The 24,208-nt window shown below is 41.5% G+C and overlaps 1 protein-coding gene across 2 annotated transcripts in view; it reads left to right on the top strand.

Annotated features, from left to right (window-relative positions):
- Nucleotides 1–1,628: 1,628 nt before the first annotated feature.
- LOC127430003 (sodium channel subunit beta-4-like) overlaps nucleotides 1,629–24,208 on the top strand; it is a 28,506-nt gene continuing 5,926 nt past the window's right edge. For both annotated transcript variants that reach the window (XM_051679398.1, XM_051679407.1), the window contains exons 1-4: nucleotides 1,629–1,883; nucleotides 2,285–2,642; nucleotides 22,838–23,001; nucleotides 23,885–24,107. In XM_051679398.1, the coding sequence (XP_051535358.1) occupies nucleotides 2,555–2,642; nucleotides 22,838–23,001; nucleotides 23,885–24,107 (475 nt within the window). In that variant the 5' untranslated portion in view covers nucleotides 1,629–1,883; nucleotides 2,285–2,554. The remainder of the gene's footprint in view (nucleotides 1,884–2,284; nucleotides 2,643–22,837; nucleotides 23,002–23,884; nucleotides 24,108–24,208) is intronic.

Below are 24,208 nucleotides of genomic sequence, written 5' to 3'. Positions count from 1 at the left end.
GGTGCAAGGGAAGCAGCAACTTTTATATTTTTGGAATATGATTGGTAGGCCTAGATGAAGAAGCTCCTCCAAAACTTACATTTTGACCTTTATTTCATTAAAAGAACTGGTTCCAGTTGAGTCACTTGCTTGTAAATTGGACTACACTGATTGCACTTGTTTCTGCATGCAACTCAATAGTACGACATGTTTTTTTTTGTTTTTGTTTTTTACCATAATTTTATGAGACACAGCTATTTTAATTTTTATTGCTTTTAATTTATACAGCAAGATCACAGCTTGGTTAAATTTCTTCACAAAATATTATGATTTTGCTTGGGATTCAATAGCGGCGCTGTAGATTCAGTAGCAGAGGACCGCTGTTTCCTTTAATTACCCTTTTTATTCCTTTCTTGCTCCTTCTCTCAGTGTGTGACCCAGACACCCTGAACATCTGTCTGACTTAGTTTTCTCTCTGTTCTCTTTAGTTTTTGGTTTCATTTGTTGATAGGACTATGGCAGCTGATAACATGATGTGAAGTGTGTAATTTCTGCACAACTAGTGTCACCAAAAAGGGTTCCTGAACACTCCCCTGGTCTTCCATTGGTCAAAAAACTGACAGTCCTCTTCCAAACTTATGCCATTTGTTGATTCAGTGTTGCTGTGTCAGGCTGGTTGGCAGTGCTTAAACAAAAGGCAGTGTTTTGATAGCGCCACATTGTTTCACTCTGGGAAATCAGCCCACCAATGACTTAAAGTTGTCTCTGCATATTACGCTGGGAATCTAGACCTTTAACATAACAGAGTATTAATCCTTTGTTTAGAATCACCCAGAAACACCATAATTATCATAATCATTCCCAATCATGGCTTTGTGTTTTACAGCTCAGTTACACCGGGAAATGTACATGAACCTCTCTCTCTTCACACCAAACTTTATGTTGTGCAAGGCATTATGAATCACCCTCTGGAAAAAAGCACACACACACACACAAGTCAGAAAGTCTCTGAGTTTCAGATGATGATTGTCCTGATCCAAGAAAACCTGACACTGCTGGTGCAGCTTATTATCAATACCAGAGGGGGTGGGGGGAGGGGAGGTTGAGAAATGCAGAGTCATAGGAAACTCAACTCTGCCAATCTATCATGGATATGGAGGACACATGGTCACAGTCACTTTGCATCATAACACACATGAATGCATCGCATGTACATGTATTCATTCATGTGACTTTTCTGATCCAGATCAATGTGTGGGATAAAGACACATGCCACTCTTTTTGATAGCTGTGCAGGGGTCACACACACTCTTGTCTCCTTGTCAGTGTTAATTCATGTGTGTCCAGGCAGTAAATTGTGCTATATTTTTTCTTCCCAGAGCTGCTCTCCCTGTTGCCTCTCTAATAACTGCAATGCAGAAGAGACTCTGGACCCCAAATAACACTGCCTAACAACCTGAACCCACATTTAAAGCTCACAGAGAGAGCGAGAGAGAGAGAGAGGAGGGAGGAAAAGAGCAGAGATAGGGCGAGAGGAAGGAAGGGAGGGACAGGCAGTCAGCCAAGGAGGAGAAAAGTTGAGTGGGGGCTAGATTTTAGCAGAATTTTCAGAGAGAGAGAGAGAGAGAGAGAGAGAGAGAGAGTAGGGAGAGAGTTAAACGGGCTAGCTGCAGTTGTCCTCCAGTGCTTCAATGCCCTACTGTTCTTTTTCCCGGCTGGACTGCATGTGAGCCCCTTACAAGGTGCATCAGTAAGAGAGTATGTACAGTATGTGTGAAAGGGTGCGTGTGTGTGTCTGATCAGTATTGGGACCAGAGCAGTGCGGATTTGTGTGCAGCCCATTCTGTGGGCTGATGCCCTCTGCTTCTCTGAACAGGACACACAGATTTACCTGCGCAATAGAGGTATGGCACAGACACTCAGACAAACACGCTGACTCCACCAAACAGACTCAAACAGACAAAGATGCATAAAAACTCTTGAGTCAATTGTACACATTTGCATTGGTAATTTTTGGCATGCATATTCAGATAGAGTATATTTACATTAAATTGTGGCGTAATAGTAATCATATGCAAAAGATCAGAAGTATGTTTGTGTGACTGCGATCAGCATCAAGAGATATGTGAGCTTAGAATTTGTCTACTTATCGCTGATACTTTTGGATCTCCTGCACTAATCTTTCTAGTGTGACTGTGGCTATAGTTAATGTGGGATCAGATTTTTAATGGTTTTTAAGGAGAAATTTTCATCTTTTAAAGATCTAGGTTTTTATTGAGTCTTCAACACTTCCCCTTTTTCACAGGGCATCTCAGAGAACAACTGAACAACCAAAACACTAAACCAGATGGAGTTGTAAAAACATTGTTCCAGCATAGCATATTACTTGCAGAAATCTCTGAGTTTGATGTTAGGAACCACTAACACAGACTGATCTAGGGTGCAGTTGCGAAGACGCAAGTGGGAGGCTTTGCCAACCGGGCAGCATCTTGAGGCAAAAGGACTCATAGGAAACTGCCAAAACTGGAAGTGAACCACTGAGGAAGGCTGGTGGACGTGAGAAAAAGTGTGCAGGATGGATGCACAGAACAGAGGGCGTCCAAGAGGAGGAGGAACCCCCTCAGAAATAACCTTGTCCTGTTTTCTGCTTATACTTATCATTGGTAAGACACTGCACTACTTTATACTGAAAAATAATGCTTGAAATAAATGAAAAATGAGAATTAGAACTTTAACAGACCAATTAGTGAGTCTCTCCAGAAAGTCTGCATGTACGTATTCAAAAGTGTGAGAGTAAATGAAAATTAATTTGTGAATGTGCATGTTAAAGAGAGGTGTATATATAGAGAAATGTGTGAAAAAGAATGTGTGTGTGTGTGTCTTGTAGAAGTCTCACTGACAACAGGAGCTTGCAAGCCTATGCAGCTCTCTGATCTCTCTCTCTCTCTCTCTCTCTCTACTCACTCACTCACTCACTCACTCACTCACACACACACACACACACACACACACACACACACCTGCACCTGCAGTGAAGCTTTAGGAAAAGTGTTAGTGTGGTGTATAAAGTCAGCATTAGATTACTGTCTCATATTTCTGAGAAATATCTGTTTGCTCTTGTGGATGGAACTACACTCAGTAAACTGTGGTCAGAGTTATAACGGCCATACTGGTATATGCCACTGGTCATACAGTTTATTGTACACTCACTGAGCACTTTATTAGGAACACCTGTACACCTACTAATTATATCTAATCAGCCAATCATGTGGCAGCAGTGCAATGCATAAAATAATGTTATGGTTAGGTTAGGTGATCTCGGTGATTTAAACCGTGGCATGATTGTTGGTGCCAAATGGGCTGGTTTGAGTATTTCTGTAACTGCTGATCTCCTGGGATTTTCACGCATAACAATCAGTAGAGTTTACTCAGAATGGTGCCAAAAACATAAAACATCCAGTGAGCATCAGTTCTGCGGACAGAAACGCCTTGTTGATGAGAGGTCAACGGAGAATGCCCAGACTGGTTCAAGCTGACAGAAAGGCTACGGTAACTCAGATAACCACTCTGTACAATTGTAGTGAACAGAATAGCATCTCAGAATGCACAACACATCAAGCCTTGAGGCAGATGGGTTACAAATGCAGAAGACCACATTGGGCAAGTGCTAAGTGAGTGTATATTTTAAGTGTTTACTCAATTTTATTTATTTCTTTATTTACTTTTGATATTATTATTACTTACCTTCCTGTTCATTCTGCTCCTTTCCTTACAATGACAGCATACTGCAAACTGTCAAGCTCCAAAAAGGACTAAAAGCACCATAAAATTGGCCTCATGACTCCTGTTCTAAGTCCTCTGAAGACATCAATAACACCAAACCTCATTGGTTCTTGTGTCTCATTACATAGTATGACATGGCAAGTTTGAATACAGAAGTATGAATGAGATTTGACAGCCATGGTGGAAAGCAAGATCAATAACAAATTTGGGTTTGTTCCTCACATAAAACTTTTATATGGCTTCAGAAATCTTGGAATATGGCACATAAATTGTATGGATTACTTTTATGACTTTTTGTCATTTTTGGAGCTTAAAAGCATCTATCACCATTCACTTTCATTGTATGGAAAAGAGCAGTTTAAACATTATCCTACTTTGTAAACATCTTTTTGGTTCCACAGAATAAAGAAATTCATTTAAGTTTGTGAAACCACATTAAAGTAAATATCTAATTAATATTTAATTCCTTTTAACTATTTCTTTGTGTTTGACTTTGGTTAGGCCTGGGCATTACAAACCATATACAGTACATATGTGCTATTTATCTGAAGATTCTGGGAATATTGCCTCTTTGATTGTTCAGTATTTTCTGAATGCATTGCATAAATCTGATTGCTTAAATGCAATAAGAGTACAGAATTGTAAAAAAAAACAAACAAAAAAAAAACGCTACTTGTCAGACCTATAGAAAATCACAAAACTCTTTATCACCGGTTAGATTCATTTGAAAGCAAATGGAGACTTTTGCTTGAGTCTCCAGCTTCTCAGATGTCTCCTCTATAGAGATTCAAAAGAGTATAACACACTGTTCTCATATTTGCCATGATACCACTGTCAATTGAATGTCTAAACTGTCCATTTGAACTCAACATCTCTTACCATATACTTTCAAAGTATCTATGATATTTACATACATTTTATAGCTCTATACATTTTCTGTATGTCAAATTTGCCTAATTTGACAAAAAATTTTATCTATTAAGTTTATTTTTTCCTAGGCAATTTTGGGAGAAAAATCTTGGTCAAGATAGCAACATTGATAACAGAAACAACCAAGTCAAAATCACTACAAGTCTGAGACTTTCTGCTTATTGACTTGAGCAGTAACCTTTTCCTCTGGGGTAAAGCAGCAAGGTACATTTCTGTTTTGAAAGCGCAGTGACAGAGAACATGACGACAAGTATGTTGCTTAAATCAAGCTTGAGTACACAATGTTTGCACGGTCACTACTGTCCTGGTTTAAAATATCTCTCACCAAAGAGTACAAGCAAATTGTAGGACCTCTTCACTGGGATGGTCATCTTAATACCATGTGCTGACGAGTTACACAGCTGTGTAAACTCAGCACTTTCAAACCAGCTCGTGTTCACTCTCACAATAGGTGCCAAACAAGCTAGTGGACACCAGACGTCAGAAGCCAGGTGTGTAAGGTCACCACAGTTTACGTAATGCTGATCTGAGATGGGACATACGGTAGTTATAAATGTAAAGTTATAGACTGTACCTTTTTCATTCATATATGTCTATGTTTTTATAAATAGGGGAGACTAGGGGAAGGCTAGTTTCCTCACTGGAAATTTGTCACTTGGGCTATATCTCAGTAACTATAAGGTTTTGAGTCAAAAGTATAATTACTTTTTAAGCTGGTTACAAACACCATGTTCAAATTGTCTAATACTTCTCATGTTATTTAAGAAAATATATTTTCCCCATACATAAACAAGTGAACACAATAAAATCACACTGACATTGGTTCTGGTTAGGGTCAACTAATAAAAGCAGGTTGCAATGAAAGCTGTGATCAGGACAAGACAAGGGTGTTTTTTATTGGGGTACCCTCTTAGAACAAAAAGTATTAAATTATACTTTTTAAGGAAGAAGAACTATCACTGGGGTGATTACCCACAAGAGGTCCTTTTTTGTACCTCTAGTTAGAGTTTTGGGGAAATAATTGTTTCATTGTTTTAAGTATATAATAGGTCCTTATGGTACAATTATGTTCCCAAACTAGTTAAAAACAAACTAGATTTACAAAAAAGGTCCCCTTCAGCGTAACACTCCAGTGAAAATGGACGCCTTGTACCATGTTTCTTTGTATATACATATGCCATGAATATTGTTATGAGATGCTAGTGGTTATCAATTTACTACCTACCAGTATCCCTAACAAAATGTGTGTTTGAGAAGGTGAAATGAAGTTGGAAGAAGAACGACAAAACAATAGGCTGGCACAGGAAGCGGTACGTCATAACAGATGACGCCATCAACTTGAAACGCCGCTAGCCCAATCAGTAGTCCTGCTTGTCTGGTGAGGTAAAGTTGGACCCACGGTCATGCTGCACTACCTTTGGTAGACCCACTTGTGAAAAGATCTGCAGTAGATTCTCAGCAATAGCTCTACTCTTAATGTTTCACAATGGTGTTGCTTCGGGAAACCTGGTAGCAACATCCATTATGGTCAGCAAATACTTATGACCTTTTTTAGTCTTAGGTAGAGGACCTACACAATTTATGAGCACTCGGGTGAATGGCTCTTCCATAACCTGCAAAGTCTTTTATGGGGCCTTGGGAATCATCTGATTGGGTTCCCCCCCACCTGACACGCATGACATGAGTGGCAAAACGCCACTACACCTTATGCATTTTTGGCCAGTAGAAATGTCTCGTTACCTTCTCTTGTATCTTTCGAATGCCTAAATGTCCAGCCATAGAAGTTTCATGGGCTAACCGGAGTACATCCAATCTAAAACTCTGAGGTAGCACTAACTGAGTTACCACTGTCCAGTTTTCAGAGGCCAGCCGCTCAGGTGGCCTCCATGTTCTCATCAGAATGTCATCCTGCAAGAAAAACCCCTCAGCTACATCTGGGCTTTCCTCAAAACTTGTGGTAGTTACTCTTAATGGAGCCAAAGAAGGATCCTGCATCTGTTCTGCCACAAGTGCCTCCCGTGAAATGGCAATGCGACTTAGCTGGGGCAAAAATCTATCCAGGGACTCTCCTGTAAGGTCTTGTACTGTCGAGGCCTCACTCTCAGCTACACGAGATTTTGATCTAGTCACCACACAGGCAGAGGACACCTCTGGGTATTCTGCCTCTAACTCTCACAGGGTTCCTGCTGTACAATAGGAGTCAGACAGACTTGGGAACCAGCCACATCATTTCCCAGCAAAAAAAGTCACCCCATCAACAGGCATCAAGGGAGCTACCCCCACAATTACAAGCCCATCATCACATTGGAGTTCAAATGTACATTGTGCAGAGGGACTGAACTAAATTCACCCCCCAACCCCTTCACTAATGCAGATGTTTCCGCTAAAGTGGAGTCAGGCAAATCTAACACCCTCAAGTAGTAAGGACAAAGCAGAACCTGTATCCCTTAATATGGTCACTTGCACAGGAGAGATAGCTACAGCCCCACCAGACACAAACTCTTTATACACCTCTGGTATTACTGGATGATTTGACTCAGAGTCTACACTCAGTTTTGATGCAATTAATGCAACCGGCTTACTAGACTCCTTTTTCAAGAGTACAAGACATCTTGATTTTATGTGTCTAGGCTTTTTACAATAATGGCATATAACCTCAGGACTGGTTGGGTATGCCTTATCAAGCCTTTTAACAAAGGTTCCTGACTTAGCTGGAAAGCACCATGACCGTGATTCGCCCACTGCTGTCCTAGGCCCTTCAAAAACAGGCTTCCTGTCCTCCCTGGCTGATAATTTTCCTTTCCAGGGTGGTACTTTGTGTGTTAATTCATGTGAATCAGCCAACATGGCTGCCTTCCTCACCTCCCCTACTTCCTGGTCATTGAGGTGTACTTTCAAATGTCTAGACACACTTGCCTTAAACTGCTCCATCAACATGAGCTGCCGTAACTCTTGAAAAGTGTAGACCTCACAGGCTGCTAGCCACCTATCAAATGGAACCTCCTGCTGTCTGGCCAGATCCATATCTGTATCCCCAGGCTTCTAACAAAGAGATCTAAATTTCTGCCGATAAGCCTCAGGTACCATTTCATAAGCAGACAGAACCACTTTACGCACCATTTTACGGACTGCCATCCAAAGCAGCTTAAGCTTCCTGAGCTCTGCCTACTAACACACTTTGCACCAACCAAGGCAATTTCTCAGATGGTCATTCTAACTCTTTGGCTATTTTCTCAAATGAGTCAAAAAAACAGCACAACATCATCCTCATTGAATTTAGGCATTAATTTCAAACAGCTATTGAAATCAAAGCATGCCTCATGTTTATGCTGGTATTAACTATTTGTAGCTTTGACCTTTTCCTGTTCCAAAGCGATATGGCCATCTCAAGCTGCACTGCCAATCGATCCTGTTCTGATTGGGCTTTTCGAGCATCATTTTCTTTCTGCTGCACTAACCCCCTTTCATTCCCTTTACGTTCCCTAATAGGTTCAGGTAGCCCCAGATACTCTGTGAGTACTTCCACAATCTTTTGGCTGATGACTCTCTCAACTTCCAAATGCTCTGCAACAGCCAATAAATAATCTTGCTTCAATTTCCTCAAATCACTATGACCAAAATCACTTTTACAGAATTCTCTACATCAAAGGTAGCCATCGCTGCTCCCTATTAGTTAAAGTGCCACCAAAACCAAAAATACTCATAAGCGACTATCAATCTGAAGCCTCAAACCCTTTCTGTGGATAATGAACAATGACTATTTAACTACTGAACTGCCTTAACAACTGACAAAGTGCTCAAAGAACTTTAAAATGAGCACAACAAACTCAGCATGCCTACCCACACTGATCCTCAACAGTCATCAAAACAAAGATTCCTTGAAACTAATACAGGTAGCTAACGTATACTACACAATAAACAGTCATGTCTCTCAATAGACAAACTCTCTCTCTTTTTTTTTTTTTATTCTGATCACATGGATTTACACAAATGCTCAATGCTAATATGCTAGCACAACAAAAAGGACACCCCTTACCTATGCTGTCACACAAACTTCAGAAACTACCCCCCCAAAGCACACACACATTATACGTTTTTCAAACTCTACTACAAATATAACAAGCAAAGCTCCTATCCTATAAACAAATTAGACAAATCCCGGACGAGTACCCATAACTTGTTACGTGATGCTAGTGGTTATCAATTACCTACCTACCAGTATCCATAGAAAATGTGCGTTTGAGAAGGTGAAGTGAAGTAGGAAGATGAAGAATGAAAAAACAATAGGCTGGCATGGGAAGCGGTACCTCATAACAGATGACGCCGTCAACTTAAAACGCCACCAGCTCAATCAGTAGTCCAGCTCGTCATGGACAGTAAGCCCATACAGACTCTTCTTCGATCAAAGTTTTAATAGTTTGTTGTAATCCAGTCATCAACTGAAACTCAAGTAAATCCATGGGGAGAAGCATTCATTCAAACATCAAGTCCGTTATTGAGGGATCCAGAGAGAACTGTCACAGCACACACTCTATGAAAAAAAAAATACAATACACATGAAACAGTATTGCTGTGGAACAACATGTGAATCACCTGAAGGTGTTATATGGACATTACTAATCCCCAAGATGACATATTTAAACCTCATAATCAGCTGTGTTCTGGATGGCAGAAAACAGCTAGAGAAAGTGCAGAAGATAAACAGTCCTCATTATTTTCTTTTTTTGGGGGGGATTCCCCCCCCCCCTATTTTCACGCAATTTGGAATGCCCAATTCCCAATGCGCTTTTAAGTCCTCGTGGTCGCGTAGTGATTCACCTCATTCCGGGTGGCGGAGGACGAATCCCAGTTGCCTCCACGTCTGAGACGTCAACCCGCGCATCCACCGTGGCATCCACGCTCAACTCACCATGCGCCCCACTGAGAACGAACCACATTATAGCGACCACGAGGAGGTTACCCCATGTGACTCTACCCTCCCTAGCAACCATGCCAGTTTGGTTGCTTAGGATACCTGGCCGGAGTCACTCAGCACTCAACAGTCCTCATTATTTAAGGCAGGTCTATTCAACTGGCGGCCCATGGGCCAAATCCAGCCGTTTAAAATTTTCAGTGGCCCACGTGAGGTTGTCAGTTCTCTTAGGGGCTGTTCACATCAAACGTGTTTTGTGTCTGATCGCGCTGTTTTTAAATTGTTTTCCAAGGGAAACTTGCACTAGATGTGACACGTCTCGATTTTTTTTTACAGCATCTCCTACAGGAGCACTGTATTTTTAAATGCTTTCAGATGTTGCATAACAAATAATCATTATCCATAATTTAGATGAAATGGAAACATTAAAGAACTAAAATTATGGATGACAAGCGTGAGTTCGGAGAAGCAAAAAAGTTATATTCATTCATTTGGTCAAGAAAACATTCAATTTGAAAATTAAAATTTTAAATCATTGCATCTATAAAAAATTTACTGTTATTGTTCAATACATTTTTTATTATCAATCTGATTTACTCTCAGTTATGGACCAATTTTAAAGCACTTTTTAGTTTATTATTATTATTATTTTTTATAAAGTCATCTTTTTAAATTTGTGCTCTTGATGTTTTATTTACATAGTGAACAAATATTTTAGGCCTACAATATCACAATATCTGAGAGCAGCTTTTCGTCAACAAAATTTTTCTGGCTGGGCCCGCATGCCCCAGAGATTTTTTCCATCTGGCCCACTTGCCTATGAAATTGAATAGCCCTGTTTTAAGGGAACTGATTTGTGTGATATTCTGTGGTTAATGTTTAGTGGATGTTTGTGTCACGTTGATAGACTAGGGAAGTGGGTTTTCATTTTAAGGGAGATTTCATCATACTTATTAAAACTATATAGTATGCTCTGGAATTTTTATGTATTAATTTCTTTGAACATACCTGAATCCTGAGATGTTGTTGACCATGAAGACTTATAAAGATTAACATATTTATCTTCAAAGGTAGGCAGCATGTCATGCAATATAATGTTTTGAAAGAGTGTAGCGTTTGAGCTATACTATACAGGCACTTAGGTGTTGACTACTATCAGTTTGCAACCACCAAAGATATATTAAAGCACCACTCACAGACCACTCTTTATAGAAAAATTAACCTTCTTTATTCTTCACAGGTTGATGGTTAAATGTAGATATTCAGTGAAGTAGTTTCAAGGTATATAGGTGTGATTTATTTGATGCACGCACACATGATACCAATTAACAATATTTGCAAAGAACATCTTTGATGAACTGGGATTATCCACAGTATCAAGAGCAATGGCACATGAGGTACAACAGAATTGCATCATCACTACTGGGTCCTTAGCATATGATGGGTCCTAGTTATATGTAAACAACTGACTGCCTAATCAAAATCCTAGTAAGGATGTTAAACTGTTACATCGCCACTAGATGGTAGTACAAACATATTCAACTGGCCCTCACTTTAATACAGCCGCCCCCAAATGTGTATTGCAGATTTGCATCCTTAGGGCCAGCACAGTACAATTACTCTGGAATTAATGGGAGCTTAATAAGTCGAGCGACAGGCCTGGTGAAAGTTCTGTCTTTGACTTGAATTTCTGCTTCTCTGACTTTTTTGTCAGCTCCGACCTTAACAGCTTTAACAGTCCCAACAGGCCAGAGTGCTCTTGGGAATTGTGGATCAGCAATCATAACCACTGTAGCAACCGTTAGATTTTCCTTTTCTTGTTGCCATTTCTGATGGGACTGAAGTCCATGCAAGTAGTTACGCAGAAAGTGGTTCCAGAACTGATCTGCTATTACTTGAGTGTGCCTCCATCTTTTGCGGCTAAGCAGTTCAGATTCAGGATAAACTATCTGTGGCAAGGCAGAATCTAGCCGACCCATTATTAGAGAGTTAGGGGTTACTGGGTCTGGATCTGCTACATCTGAAGATACGTATCCTAGTGGCTTTGAGTTTAAGATTCCTTCTATTTCAATTAAAACAGTCCTGAGCACCTCTTCTGTGACTGTTTGGGCACCAAGGGTGGCATACAGAGATGTTTTAACAGAACAGATTTCTCTCTCCCAGGATCCACCAAAGTGAGGAGAACTAGGAGGATTGTAATGGAACTCAATCTGTTGTTTGGCAAGTTTTGCTTCTTTAAGCTCACTGTCTCCACCCTTGAAATTGGTTCCTTGGTCAGAGTGTAACTCATGAGGTTTCCCTCACTGAGCAATGAATCGTCGGAGGGACATAAGGAAAGAGTCTGTATCAGCGTGAGACAGAAGGTCAATGTAAACTGCTTTAGTAGTCAAACACTTGTAAATGATGCCAGCGTTTTTCATTCCGTCTACCTATTTTGATACTAAATGGGCCGAAACAATCCATGCCTGTGGAGTAAAAGGCTGGTTGGAAGAGTCGTAGACTGGAAGGGGGTAAGTCTGCCATCTTTGGGGTATCTGGTTTGCCACGCCATCTGCGACACTCAATGCATTGCTGTTGAATAGAACGAACAGTTTGCCATCCTCTCAGAATCCAGAAACGCCTTCTGATTTCAGCGAGTACACGCTCTGAACCAGGGTGTGTAGATGTGCATCATATTGCCTAATTAGTAATTTAGTTACTGGATGAACTGGGTCTAGGACAATTGGATGAAGAATATCAGAGCTTAGCTGATTACACCGTCGAAGTCGCCCCCCTATTCTAATCAGGTGAGTGTCAGAATCGAATTCAGGGGATAGTGTCATTAAGCAACTGCTCGGAAAAACTGATTTCCCTGCTTGAAGCTGTTTAATCATCAGGGAAGCTCTCATTTGTGAATATTTTAGGATTTCTAGTTCAGCTTTCCTTTATGAGTCAGCCGAAGGAGGGCTAGTAGTGCTGGCCGCCCCGTGTGGTGATTGGACAGTTGCTTCCACAAGCTCTTGGAAAGTACTTAATTGAGTAGCATCAATTGGATGCTGTTCATTGTAAGTTATTAGGAGGTGACAAGATGTTGACTTGCGCAGTTCCTCTGTATAATCTACTGGCTCTATTTTGGGTAATTTAGGCCAAGAAGATGTAGGTTTCCACAGAAAGGCAGGACATTTTGTCCAGCGGTTATGTTCTGCAAGCTGTGTCAACGACATGCCACGAGTTATGTCATCGGCGGGGTTTTCTTGCGAGTTCACATAAGACCATGCTTGGGAGTCAGTAAGCTCCTGGATCTCTGCGACTCTGGTTCCTACAAACACCTTAAAGTGGCATGAGTTTGATTGAAACCAGTGCAGAACAGTAGTGGAATCAGTCCAGTACTTGAAACTGCTAATTTCCAAGGTAAGCTCTTTTTTCAGGATGGCTGCTAGTTGAGCTCCAGTAAGAGCTGCACAAAGTCTGTTGCTTTCTAGGAGCTACCCTGGATCTAGCTGCCAAGAATGCCACTTCAATTTTTCCTTCAGCATCCTCAGTGCGAAGATAGGCCACAGCGCTATATGCCCACTCAGAGGCATCACTAAAGACATGAACACTTCTTGAGCTAGCAAGTGGATCTATTTTTGTAGTGTAACACCTTGGCAGTGTGATACAGGAAAGCTGTGAAAGCCCGTCTTCCCAGGTAAGCCATGCATGTTGGAGATCAGCTGGTAGTTCAGGATCATCCCACTGTCTCTTTTTGTCCCAAAGCTTTTGAACTATGATCTTAGCTCTAGTGGTGAAGGGAATTATAAATCCTAATGGATCATACTGGCTGGAGAGAATGCAATATATGTTCTGCATAGTGGGTTCAGCTTTCTCTATGTGACCGTGTATGTAGCCAAGTATGTCAGATCTGCACAGCCATCTAAGTCCCAGTGTGCGCTCTTGAGGATCTGATCTGTCCAGACTAAACCAAAGCTCACAGCTTTCTGATCTAATCTCCTGTGGCAGGTGATTTATCAGTTGTGGAGTGTTGCTAGCCCACTGGCGCAGTTCAAATCCACCATCGGCAAGCAGATGTCGCATGCCATCTAGTAATTTCTTGGCACTATCAAGAGAAGGGATACTTTGTAACCAATTATCCACATAGAAGCAGCACTCTATTGATGCACAAACATCACTATCATGTTGGCTATGGTCTGCAACATGCTTTTGTAGAGCAAACATGGCGCAGCACGGGCTGCAGGTGGTTCCAAAAGGTAACACTGACCACTGGTACACATCAGGTGGGTTGTTGATGTTCAAGTCTCGCCAGAGAAATCTCAGGAATGTTTGGTCCTCTGACAGGAGACAGACTTGATGAAACATCCCTTTAATATCACTGCTAATGGCTACAGCGTACTCCTGAAAGCAAAGAAGTACTCCAAGCAGTGTTGCACCTAATGTAGGTCCAGGAAGAAGGTGTTCATTTAAGCTTAGACCCTTGTAATTGAAGGAGCAGTTGAAAACAATCCTGTTCTTCCCATTATGGTGGACCATGTGATGAGGAATGTACCACCCTTGGTTTTGTGCAGCTGTTGATTGTGGGATTTTCATTGCATAGCCTGCATCCAATAGTTTGCTTATTTCAGCATTGTATACCTGAGACTTTTAAGAGTTGGGTGACAACTGTTTCTCAGTCTTCCGAAGATGAGGCAGTACTGCTTCCTTTGGAGCTGCTAAAGGTGGAAGACTGGTATTCCACAAAGGGAGAGTGGCGTATCTTTGAACACCTTTCACTTCAATCCTGACTGTTTTTTCCTCCAGTATGCGCATAGCGTCTGCATCTTGCTTTGACCTGGTTACAAGCTTTTCATTTCTGTACGGCAGTGTGTCCATCTGCCACAGTTTCTCGACATGACTGAAAAGCTCGTTAGACAAAGGCTTAACAGAGGTGAACAGGCAGTGCTGTGTGTGAAGGCTGTGCTCAAGGTACTTTGATGGACCTTGAAGTGTCCACCCTAAACAAGTCTTTACTACTGCTGGACTGCCATAGGGACCCAAATGAACTGGTTCAATTGGTGTTATTAGATGAGGGTAGTCTGACCCAATGAGCAGTAATGGCCTTGCTTGTTCAATTGACTGAAGAGGCAAATCTCTGAGATGAAAATATCTCTTTTGGAGGGTTTTGACTGGGTATGTATGAGGTGAAAATCCCAACTCATCAGCTGTGAAGGCTTGTCTGATGTTAAAACTTAGACACTGAAAAGGATACTGAGAAGCCATGGATGATGTGAATATCCTGACGCACTGTGCGGAGAGACAAGTCTTCAGGACTGCCTTGTAGATTAAGATACTGAGCGGCTTCTTGGAGAAGTATAGTGCGTTCTGAACCATCATCTAACAGAGCGTAAATGTCTAGTGAGAGATCGCCATTTCGCAAGATGATTCTATCCATTTTTAGCAACACTGCTGCTGCCTGTTGGTCGATCAACATATAGGGTTTCAACTGAGGTACTGGCAGAATGGATAATCTCCCCAGTTGCTTTCATGGCATTGGCGCTCTTTCCAGTATTGACACCGTGCAGGACCTCTAAATGTCTCCTTTGACATTTTTTGCATTTAGCCTTAGAGTACACTGGCCCGCCTGGTGAACACGTCCACATTTTCAGCGTCTCTGATTGGAAGTAATCCAAGTATCAATCTGCTCTTCATTCAGTAACTTGAAATTGGAACATTGAGTAAGAAAGTGTTGTGTTGTGTTACAGAATGGGCAAAATTTCTTTGGCTTCTCCAGAGGTTTCGTTTCAGAAACTTTACTGTGACGAGACTGCTCAGTTTTGACAACTTGCCTTTGTTCACTTCCATGAAAGATAGCAGTAGACTTATAAGGAACTTTCTGTCCTCTCTGTTGTTCTTTCTGATAACACTGTTTCTCTCTACTTAGATCAGTGCTAAACTGAGCACCATCCTCTTGTACTCTGACTTCATACTCCAACCACTCTGATAGATCATGTAGTGTAGGTATTGGTGTTTTGAGGGGATTCACATACCTCTTAAAGTTTGCTCTAAGGTCTTGAGGAAGTTTAGCTAGGAGTCTGGAGACATGAGAACCACATGTCAATTCGGTATGGCCGTGGCTTCCTAACTGGTCTAGCATTCCAACCAAAGCTCTTACTTTTAACGCGAAAAGCCTAAATGACCTGGTGTCACCACTTGACACTCATGCTGGGTCCATCCATGAGCGCTGCGATGCACTGAAGAGCGAGCTGATGGGGCTGTCCATAAAGTTCAGTGAGAGCTTGCATTGTATGGCTGTATGGATAATTGCTATTACTATATGAATCAGCAATAAGCAATGCTTCTTCTAGCTTCAAGTGGTCCATAAGTATTTGAAACTTGAAGCGCTCTGTAGCATCTATGGCAGAAGATTATCAAGAACTACTTTCAAGTTTGCAAACTGACTTGGATCCTCTCTCAAAAAGTCAGGGATAGTAGGAGTCGGACCACGGTAAGTGTTCTCTCTACTGAGTGGAAACCAAGCGCTATGAACCATAAATGGATTCTGTTGTCTGAATTCAGGGCTGTGATTACGTCTAGAAGTCTGCCTAGGATTATAATGGTGATAATCAGCATGCTCACCCCTGAGATGAACTGATGATCGGTTTGGTGATGGTGATCTAGCAGGCTTAGAATGCACTTTCATACTCTGTAGCTTTTTAATGATCTCATCAATTCTGTCCTGCTGACTTTTTGTTTGTAACTTGTCCTCACCATGTCTCACTGCCTTAATTTGGTCATAACGTGGATCTCTTTGATCTCTTGTAGACGTTACTCCTTTACTGTGTGAAAACAAACTCAATGAGGTAGAGGCTTGATCCTCAGTGTTACTTATCAGTCGTCTTGGTGATTGAATCATATGAGATGACGATATAGGCAATGAAGGATGCATTTCAGAGAGTTGGTTGATGTTACATCTTAGCTGCTTATTCTCCTTCTCAAGATCTTTCAGACACATCTGTAGTATCTTTACAGAGGGGTATAGATTCCTTTCATAGGCAGGTAAACAGGCACTATCAGGTGATGTACCTCCTGTGGCCCCAATTAGTGGTTCTTCCTCGTCGGAGTGGTCTAGTGGTATTTGTAAAGTTCTTTGCACTGGCACATGATCAACCACATAATCAACAAGGTAACATGGGGGGTGTACTCAATGACGTGGACGAACTGTCGCATCACAAATATCCTCTCTCTCTGTTGACATTATTACAGCTCTAGAAGTTGCTGTGTCCGGCTCGAAGGACCATGTGAAAGAATGTAGCATTTGAGCTATACTATAACCACTTAGGTGTTGATTACTACCAGAGAAAGTCAAGTTAGAACAAATTATTTATGTCCGATTGAAGAGGAGATATATTTGTGCACCACTCACAGACTACTCTTTATAGAAAAATGAACCTTCTTTATTCTTCACAGGTTGATGGTTAAATGTAGATATTCAGTGAAGTAGTTTCAAGGTATATAGGTGTGTGATTTATTTGATGCACGCACACATGATACGAATTAACAATGTTTGCAAAGAACATCTTTGATGAACTGGGATTATCCACAGTATCAGAATAAGAATCAGCTTTATTGCCAAGTATGCTTACACATACAAGGAATTTGTCTTGGTGACAGGAGCTTCCAGTGTACAACAATACAAAAACAATACAAAAACAGCAGCAAGACATAGATAATAATAAAAAATAAAAAATAATTATACACATACGTACAGACACACACATACATACATACACACATACACATGGGTAGTGCAAATTTAATACAATCTGTTATGTACAGTGCAAATGTTTTTTTTTTCAGAGGAATGAAATGGCAAAAGAGGTTGGATGTGTTGGATAAATATAAGAAAGACTAAACTGTGTATTGCACATAGTTATTGCTCAATGGGGCAATTTAACTGTTCGTGAGATAGATAGCCTGAGGGAAAAAACTGTTCCTGTGCCTGACGGTTCTGGTGCTCAGAGCTCTGAAGTGTCGGCCAGAAGGCAACAGTTCAAAAAGGTAGTGGGCAGATGAGTGGGGTCCAGAGTGATTTTTCCAGCCTTTTTCCTCAATCTGGAAGTGTATAGTTCTTGAAGGGGTGGCAGGGTACAACCAATAATCCTCTCAGCAGTCCGAACTGTCCTTTGTAGTCTTCTGATGTCTTATTTCGTAGCTGAACCAAACCAGACAGTTACTGAAGTGCAGAGGACAGACTCAATGACTGCTGAGTAAAACTGTATCAGCAGCGCCTGTGGCAGGTTGAATTTCCTCAGCTGGCTAAGGAAGTACAACCTCTGCTGGGCCTTTTTCACAATGGAGTCAATGTGGGTCTCCTACTTCAGGTCCTGTGAGATGGTAGTGCCCAGGAATCTGAATGACTCCACTGCTGCCACAGTGCTATTTAGAATGGTGAGGGGGGTCAGTGTTGGGGTGTTTCTCTTAAAGTCCACAATGATCTCCACTGTTTTGAGCGTGTTCAGCTCAAGGTTGTTTTGACTGCACCAGACAGCCAGCTTTTCAACCTCCCTTCTGTATGCAGACTCATCGTCATCTCGGATGAGGCCAATGACAGTGGTGTCGTCTGCAAACTTCAGGAGCTTGACAGAGGGGTCCTTGGTGATGCAGTCATTGGTGTAGAAGGAGAAGAGTAGTGGGGAGAGCACACATCCCTGGGGGGCACCAGTGCTGATTGTACAGGTGCTGGAAGTGAGTTTTCCCTGTCTCGCAAGCTGCTGCCTGTCCGTCAGAAAGCTGGTAATCCACTGACAGATAGACATGGGAACAGAGAGTTGGTGTAATTTATTCTGGAGTATAGCTGGGATGATGGTGTTGAAAGCCGAACTGAAGTCCACAAAAAGAATCCTTGCATATGTCCCTGGTCTGTCCAGATGTTGCAGGATATGATGCAATACTATGTTGACTGCATCATACACAGACCGGTTTGCTCGATAAACAAATTGAAGGGGATCTAGAAAGGGTCCAGTGATGTTCTTCAGGTGGGCCAACACCAGTCTCTCAAATGATTTCATGACCACAGACGTCAGGGCGACAGGTCTGTAGTCATTAAGTCCTGTGACTTTTGGTTTCTTTGGGACAAGAGTAATGATTGAGCATTTGAAGCAGCATGGGACTTCACATTGCTCCAGTGATCTATTGAAGATCTGTGTGAAGATGGGGACCAGCTGGTTAGCACAGGATCGAAGACACTGGTGAGATGCCATCTGGGCCTGAAGCCTTCCTCGTCTTTTGTTTCCGAAAGACGCGGCTCACATCATCTTCACAGATCTTAAGTGCAGGTTGAGTAGCAGGAGGGGGGAGGAGGGGGGTTGCAGGAGGTGTTGGTGTTTGTGTGAATTGAAGGTCAGAGTGGGTGTGGGGTGTGAGACTGGGCCTTTCAAATCTGCAGTAGAACACATTCAGGTCGCCAGCCAATTGTTGGGGGTAGGAGTCCTGTAATTTGTGAGTTGTTTCATGCCACTCCACACTGATGCAAGGTCGTTAGCTGAAAACTTGTTTTTCAGCTTCTCAGAGTATCTTCTTTTAGCCACTCTGATTTCCCTGTTCAGTGTGTTCCTGGCCTGATTGTCCCCACCCCTGTAAGCATCCTCTTTGGCCTGACGAAGCTGCCTGAGCTCTGCTCTGCTGTAAACCATGTTTTGTCATTGTTGAACTTTAAATAAGTCCTAGTAGGAATGCACATATCCTCACAGGAACTGATATATGATGTAACAGTATCTGTGAGCTCATCCAGGTCTGTGGCTGCAGCCTCAAAAACACTCCAATCCGTGCAATCGAAGCAGGCTTGTAGTTCCCGCTCTGCTTCATTGGTCCATCTCTTTACAGTCCTTACTACTGGCTTGGTTGATTTAAATTTCTGCCTGTAGGTTGGAAGAAGATGAACCAGACAGTGATCAGAGAGTCCCAAAGCTGCTCTAGGGACAGAGCGATATGCATCCTTTATTGTTGTGTAACAATGATCCAGTATGTTCTTGTCTCTGGTGGGGCATGTGATGTGCTGTTTGTATTTGGGCAGTTCATGTGTGAGATTTACTTTGTTAAAATCCCCAAGAATAATAATAACCGAGTCTGGGTATTGTTGTTCCATGTCTGTGATTTGATCAGCCAGCTGTTGCAGCACTGTGTTCAAACATGCGTTTGGTGCGATATACACACTCACCAGAATAAACGAGGAAAATTCCCACGGCGAGTAGAAAGGCTTACAGTTAATAAAGAGCGCTTCCAAATTAGGACAGCACATCCTCTTTAATGTTGTTACATCTGTACACCAACTTTGATTGATGTAAAAGCATGTTCCACCGCCTCTCATTTTCCCCGTTAACTCCACGATGCGATCCGCTCTGAACAGCTGTAAGCCCGGCAGATGTAACGCTTTGTCCGAATGGCTGCATTCAGCCAGATTTCTGTGAAGCACAAGGCAGCAGAGGTTGAAAAGTCCTTGTTTGTGTGGGTGAGGAGATGTAGTTTGTCCGTTTTGTTAGGGAGAGAGCGGAGATTCACTAAGTGAATACTTGGTAACGCTGTTCGAAATCCATGCCGACGGAGTTTGACCAGCGCACTGGCTCATCTCCCTCACCTGCGTCTCTTGAACAGCAGAGCTGCACCTCCAAATAAAATGTCTAGCAAAACGTCTGAATATTTGAAAACCGGGAAAAGATTGTCTGGTATATGCTGTCGAATGTTCAGTAGTTCGTCTCTGTTAAAACTGACTGGAAAAAGATTACTAAACACAGGACAAACAAACAAAAACAACAAAAGAACTGAGGAGCTCCACACCGAGGCAGCCATCCATGGCGCCATCATGATGATTGATCAAGAACAATGGCACATGAGGTACAACAGAATTGCATCATCACTACTGGGTCCTTAGCATATGATGGGTCCTAGATATAGGTAAACAACTGACTGCCTAATCAAAATCCTAATAAGGATGTTATACTGTTACATTGCCACTAGATGGTAGTACAAACATATTCAACTGGCCCTCACTTTAATACAAAAGTAGTGCAGCAAAAATAATCATGGTGTGGCTTAGTGGATAATGATCAGTGCTATAACTGGAAGGTTGCCCTCAAGGGATGATCCATAGGCTATCACCAGTGTACTCTTGAGCAAGGTGTGGATTGTCCCAGTAATACAGTGCATCCGGAAAGTATTCACAGCGCTTCACTTTTTCCACATTTTTTTATGTTACAGCCTTATTCCAAAATGGATTAAATTCATTACTTTCCTCAAAATTCTACAAACAATACCCCATAATGACAACGTGAAAGAAGTTTGTTTGAAATCTTTGCAAATGTATTAAAAATAAAAAATGAAGAAAATCACATGTACATAAATATTCACAGCCTTTGCCATGACAATCAAAATTGAACTCAGGTGCATCCTGTTTCCACTGATCATCCTTGAGATGTTTCTACAACTTGAATGGAGTCCACCTGTGGTAAATTCAGTTGATTGGACATGATTTGGAAAGGCACACACCTGTCTATATAAGGTCCCACAGTTAACAGTGCATGTCAGAGCACAAACCAAGCCATGAAGTCCAAGGAATTGTCTGTAGACCTCCAAGACAGGATTGTATCGAGGCACAGATCTGGGGAAGGGTACAGAAAAATTTCTGCAGCATTGAAGGTCCCAATGAGCACAGTGGCCTCCATCATCCGTAAATGGAAGAAGTTTGGAACCATCAGGACTCTTCCTAGAGCTGGCCGCCTGGCCAAACTGAGCGATCGGGGGAGAAGGGCCTTAGTCAGGGAGGTGACCAAGAACCCGATGGTCACTCTGACAGAGCTCCAGCATTTCTCTGTGGAGAGAGGAGAACCTTCCAGAAGAACAACCATCTCTGCAGCACTCCACCAATCAGGCCTATATGGTAGAGTGGCCAGACGAAAGCCACTCCTCAGTAAAAGGCACATGACAGCCCACCTGGAATTTGCCAAAAGGCACCTGAAGGGCTCTCAGACCATGAGAAACAAAGATTGAACTATTTAGCCTGAATGGCAAGCATCATGTCTGGAGGAAACCAGGCACCGCTCATCACCTAGCCAATACCATCCCTACAATGAAGCATGGTGGTGGCAGCATCATGCTGTGGGGATGTTTTTCAGTGGTGGGAACTGGGAGACTAGTCAGGATCGAGGGAAAGATGAATGCACAGAGACATCCTTGATGAAAACCTGCTCCAGAGCGCTCTGGACCTCAGACTGAGGTGAAGGTTCATCTTCCAACAGGACAACGACCCTAAGCACACAGCCAAAATAACAAAGGAGTGGCTCCGGGACAACTCTGTGAATGTCCTTGAGTGGCCCAGCCAGAGCCCAGACTTGAACCTGATTGAACATCTCTGGAGAGATCTGAAAATGGCTGCGCACTGACGCTCCTCATCCAACCTGATGGAGCTTGAGAGGTCCTGCAAAGAAGAATGGGAGAAACTGCCCAAAAATAGATGTGCCAAGCTTGTAGCATCATACTCAAAAAGACTTGAGGCTGTAATTGGTGCCAAAGGTGCTTCAACAAAGTATTGAGCAAAGGCTGTGAATACTTATGTACATGTGATTTTTTTTTTTTTTTTTTTTTTTTTATAAATTTGCAAAGATTTCAAACAAACTTCTTTCATGTTGTCATTATGGGGTATTGTTTGTAGAATTGAGGAAAATAATGAAATTAATCCATTTTGGAATAAGGCTGTAACATAATAAAATGTGGAAAAAGTGAAGCGCTGTGAATACTTTCCGGATGCACTGTATGTGTACTTAAGTCGCTTAGGATAATAGCATCCAAACTACTCTGCAGATGACAGACGTTCACTGTATGTGTGGAGGTAGGACTTAAAAAAGAACAATAAATACATTTTAGAGAATGAAGCAAGATGGAGAAATAACTCAATTGTATGAAAGAATTGGAACATCACCTCAATATAATGACAGGGAGAGAGAGAGTTGGATGAATGGGAATGTGTATTTTAGTGCGTGTTCCATGTATATGTGTATGTCTCTTTGCCATTATAATATCTGACTTTGACCTAGGCTGGTAACAATGTAGAGCCTCTCTCTCTCACACACACACTCGTACTCTCCTGGTTTTGATTGTGTGTTTCTTCATAGTGTTTGACTCTAATTCTTTGTGATATTCTGACTTTTTTTTGGTCAATTTTCACAAATTCAGTTTCCACTAAGTCTTTGTCTGTCTTGTTTTTTGTCTCTCTCTGTCTTCCTGTCTCAGGTGTGTGTTGTGTGCATGCTCTGGAGATGTCTACTGGGAAGGTTCCATTCTTGGAAGCGGTGAACGGCAGCACGGTTCTCATTCCCTGCACCTATGCCAGCTGTATTGGAATCAAGGACCTCTACTTCAAATGGGAGTTCAATGATAATGGCACCATGCAGAAGGTAACAGACACTCTCCTCAGTGGACTACTTAATAATTTACAGAATAAAATGAGAAATAAAGCCACAATTGAAAACATATTGCTTAGAATAGAATAGAATAGAACAGAATAGAATAGAAAATTGCCACATGACCACATCCAGCCACATAGCTGACAGGCCTCTAGTAGAACATCATTCACAAACATTTAAAATAAAACATAATTTTGATTAACTTTGTGAGTTTCTGTTGTTGTTACTATTGCTGATATCAGTCTAAAATTTATTGGATGGAAATATAAATAGAATGTCTTACTTCTTCTTGAGCTGGTTTTGTTTGCCTTGGCTTCAAGATAGCTTCAGGTGCTAAGGTGAAAAGGAGCAGTTCTTATTAATTAATTTATTTACTGCATGTAGTTCCTTAACACTATAGTCTGTGCAGGACATTGCAAGCACCTTTTTTATGTATTAATGATTGGAACACAGATGCAACATCACTATTGTTTTTCTATTGAGAGTTATCATATATCAGTCTTCAAAGCATCTTTGCATTCCCAAATTGTACAGTCATGGTGTTTTATATCAAACAATTTTTTGTTTAACTTGACTTAGATACCATTTGCACTTGAATAAGAATGAATGACCTCAGTGTGCAGGGAGTAAAAACAGCTTGGCATTAGAATATGTGTAATAACAGATAAAGATATTGTAAAAAAAAAATAATAATAATAATTAAAAAAAGTATGTAAAATAGGCAGAATATTTAGGAAAAATATTTGCCACTGCAGTAAGACTGACAGTGTCAAAGATTGACAAAAAGACATATTCATTCAATATAGGTTGAACTAAATGTGACAGCATTTGTGTAACAATTTGAGTTATAACAGACAGCTTGTTTTCCAACCAGGTGGCTGACTCTGTGATTCCAATGGATAATGTGGAGCCATCTAAAGTGAATGTTTATCGTGAGAGGGTGGAGTATGTTGGCTCCAGCAAACGAAATAATATCTCCTTTCTGCTTTGGAATGTAACATTCGAGGACGCAGGCGTCTACACCTGCTTTGGCAAAAACCCCAAAGAGAAGGACAAAAATCACAGCGCCATTTTCACGCTATACGTCGTAGAGGAATGTAAGTTTTATGGACACATGTTATGGAAAAGAGAATGAGTTGCAGACAGACAATGTACATGAATACCCAAGAACATGTTATATTTCAAGGTCTACAATTAA

The sequence above is a fragment of the Myxocyprinus asiaticus genome, chromosome 3 (assembly GCF_019703515.2).
Source record: "Myxocyprinus asiaticus isolate MX2 ecotype Aquarium Trade chromosome 3, UBuf_Myxa_2, whole genome shotgun sequence".
In the NCBI taxonomy this organism is placed as follows: domain Eukaryota; kingdom Metazoa; phylum Chordata; class Actinopteri; order Cypriniformes; family Catostomidae; genus Myxocyprinus; species Myxocyprinus asiaticus.
This window is presented reverse-complemented; position numbering and strand designations above follow the sequence as displayed.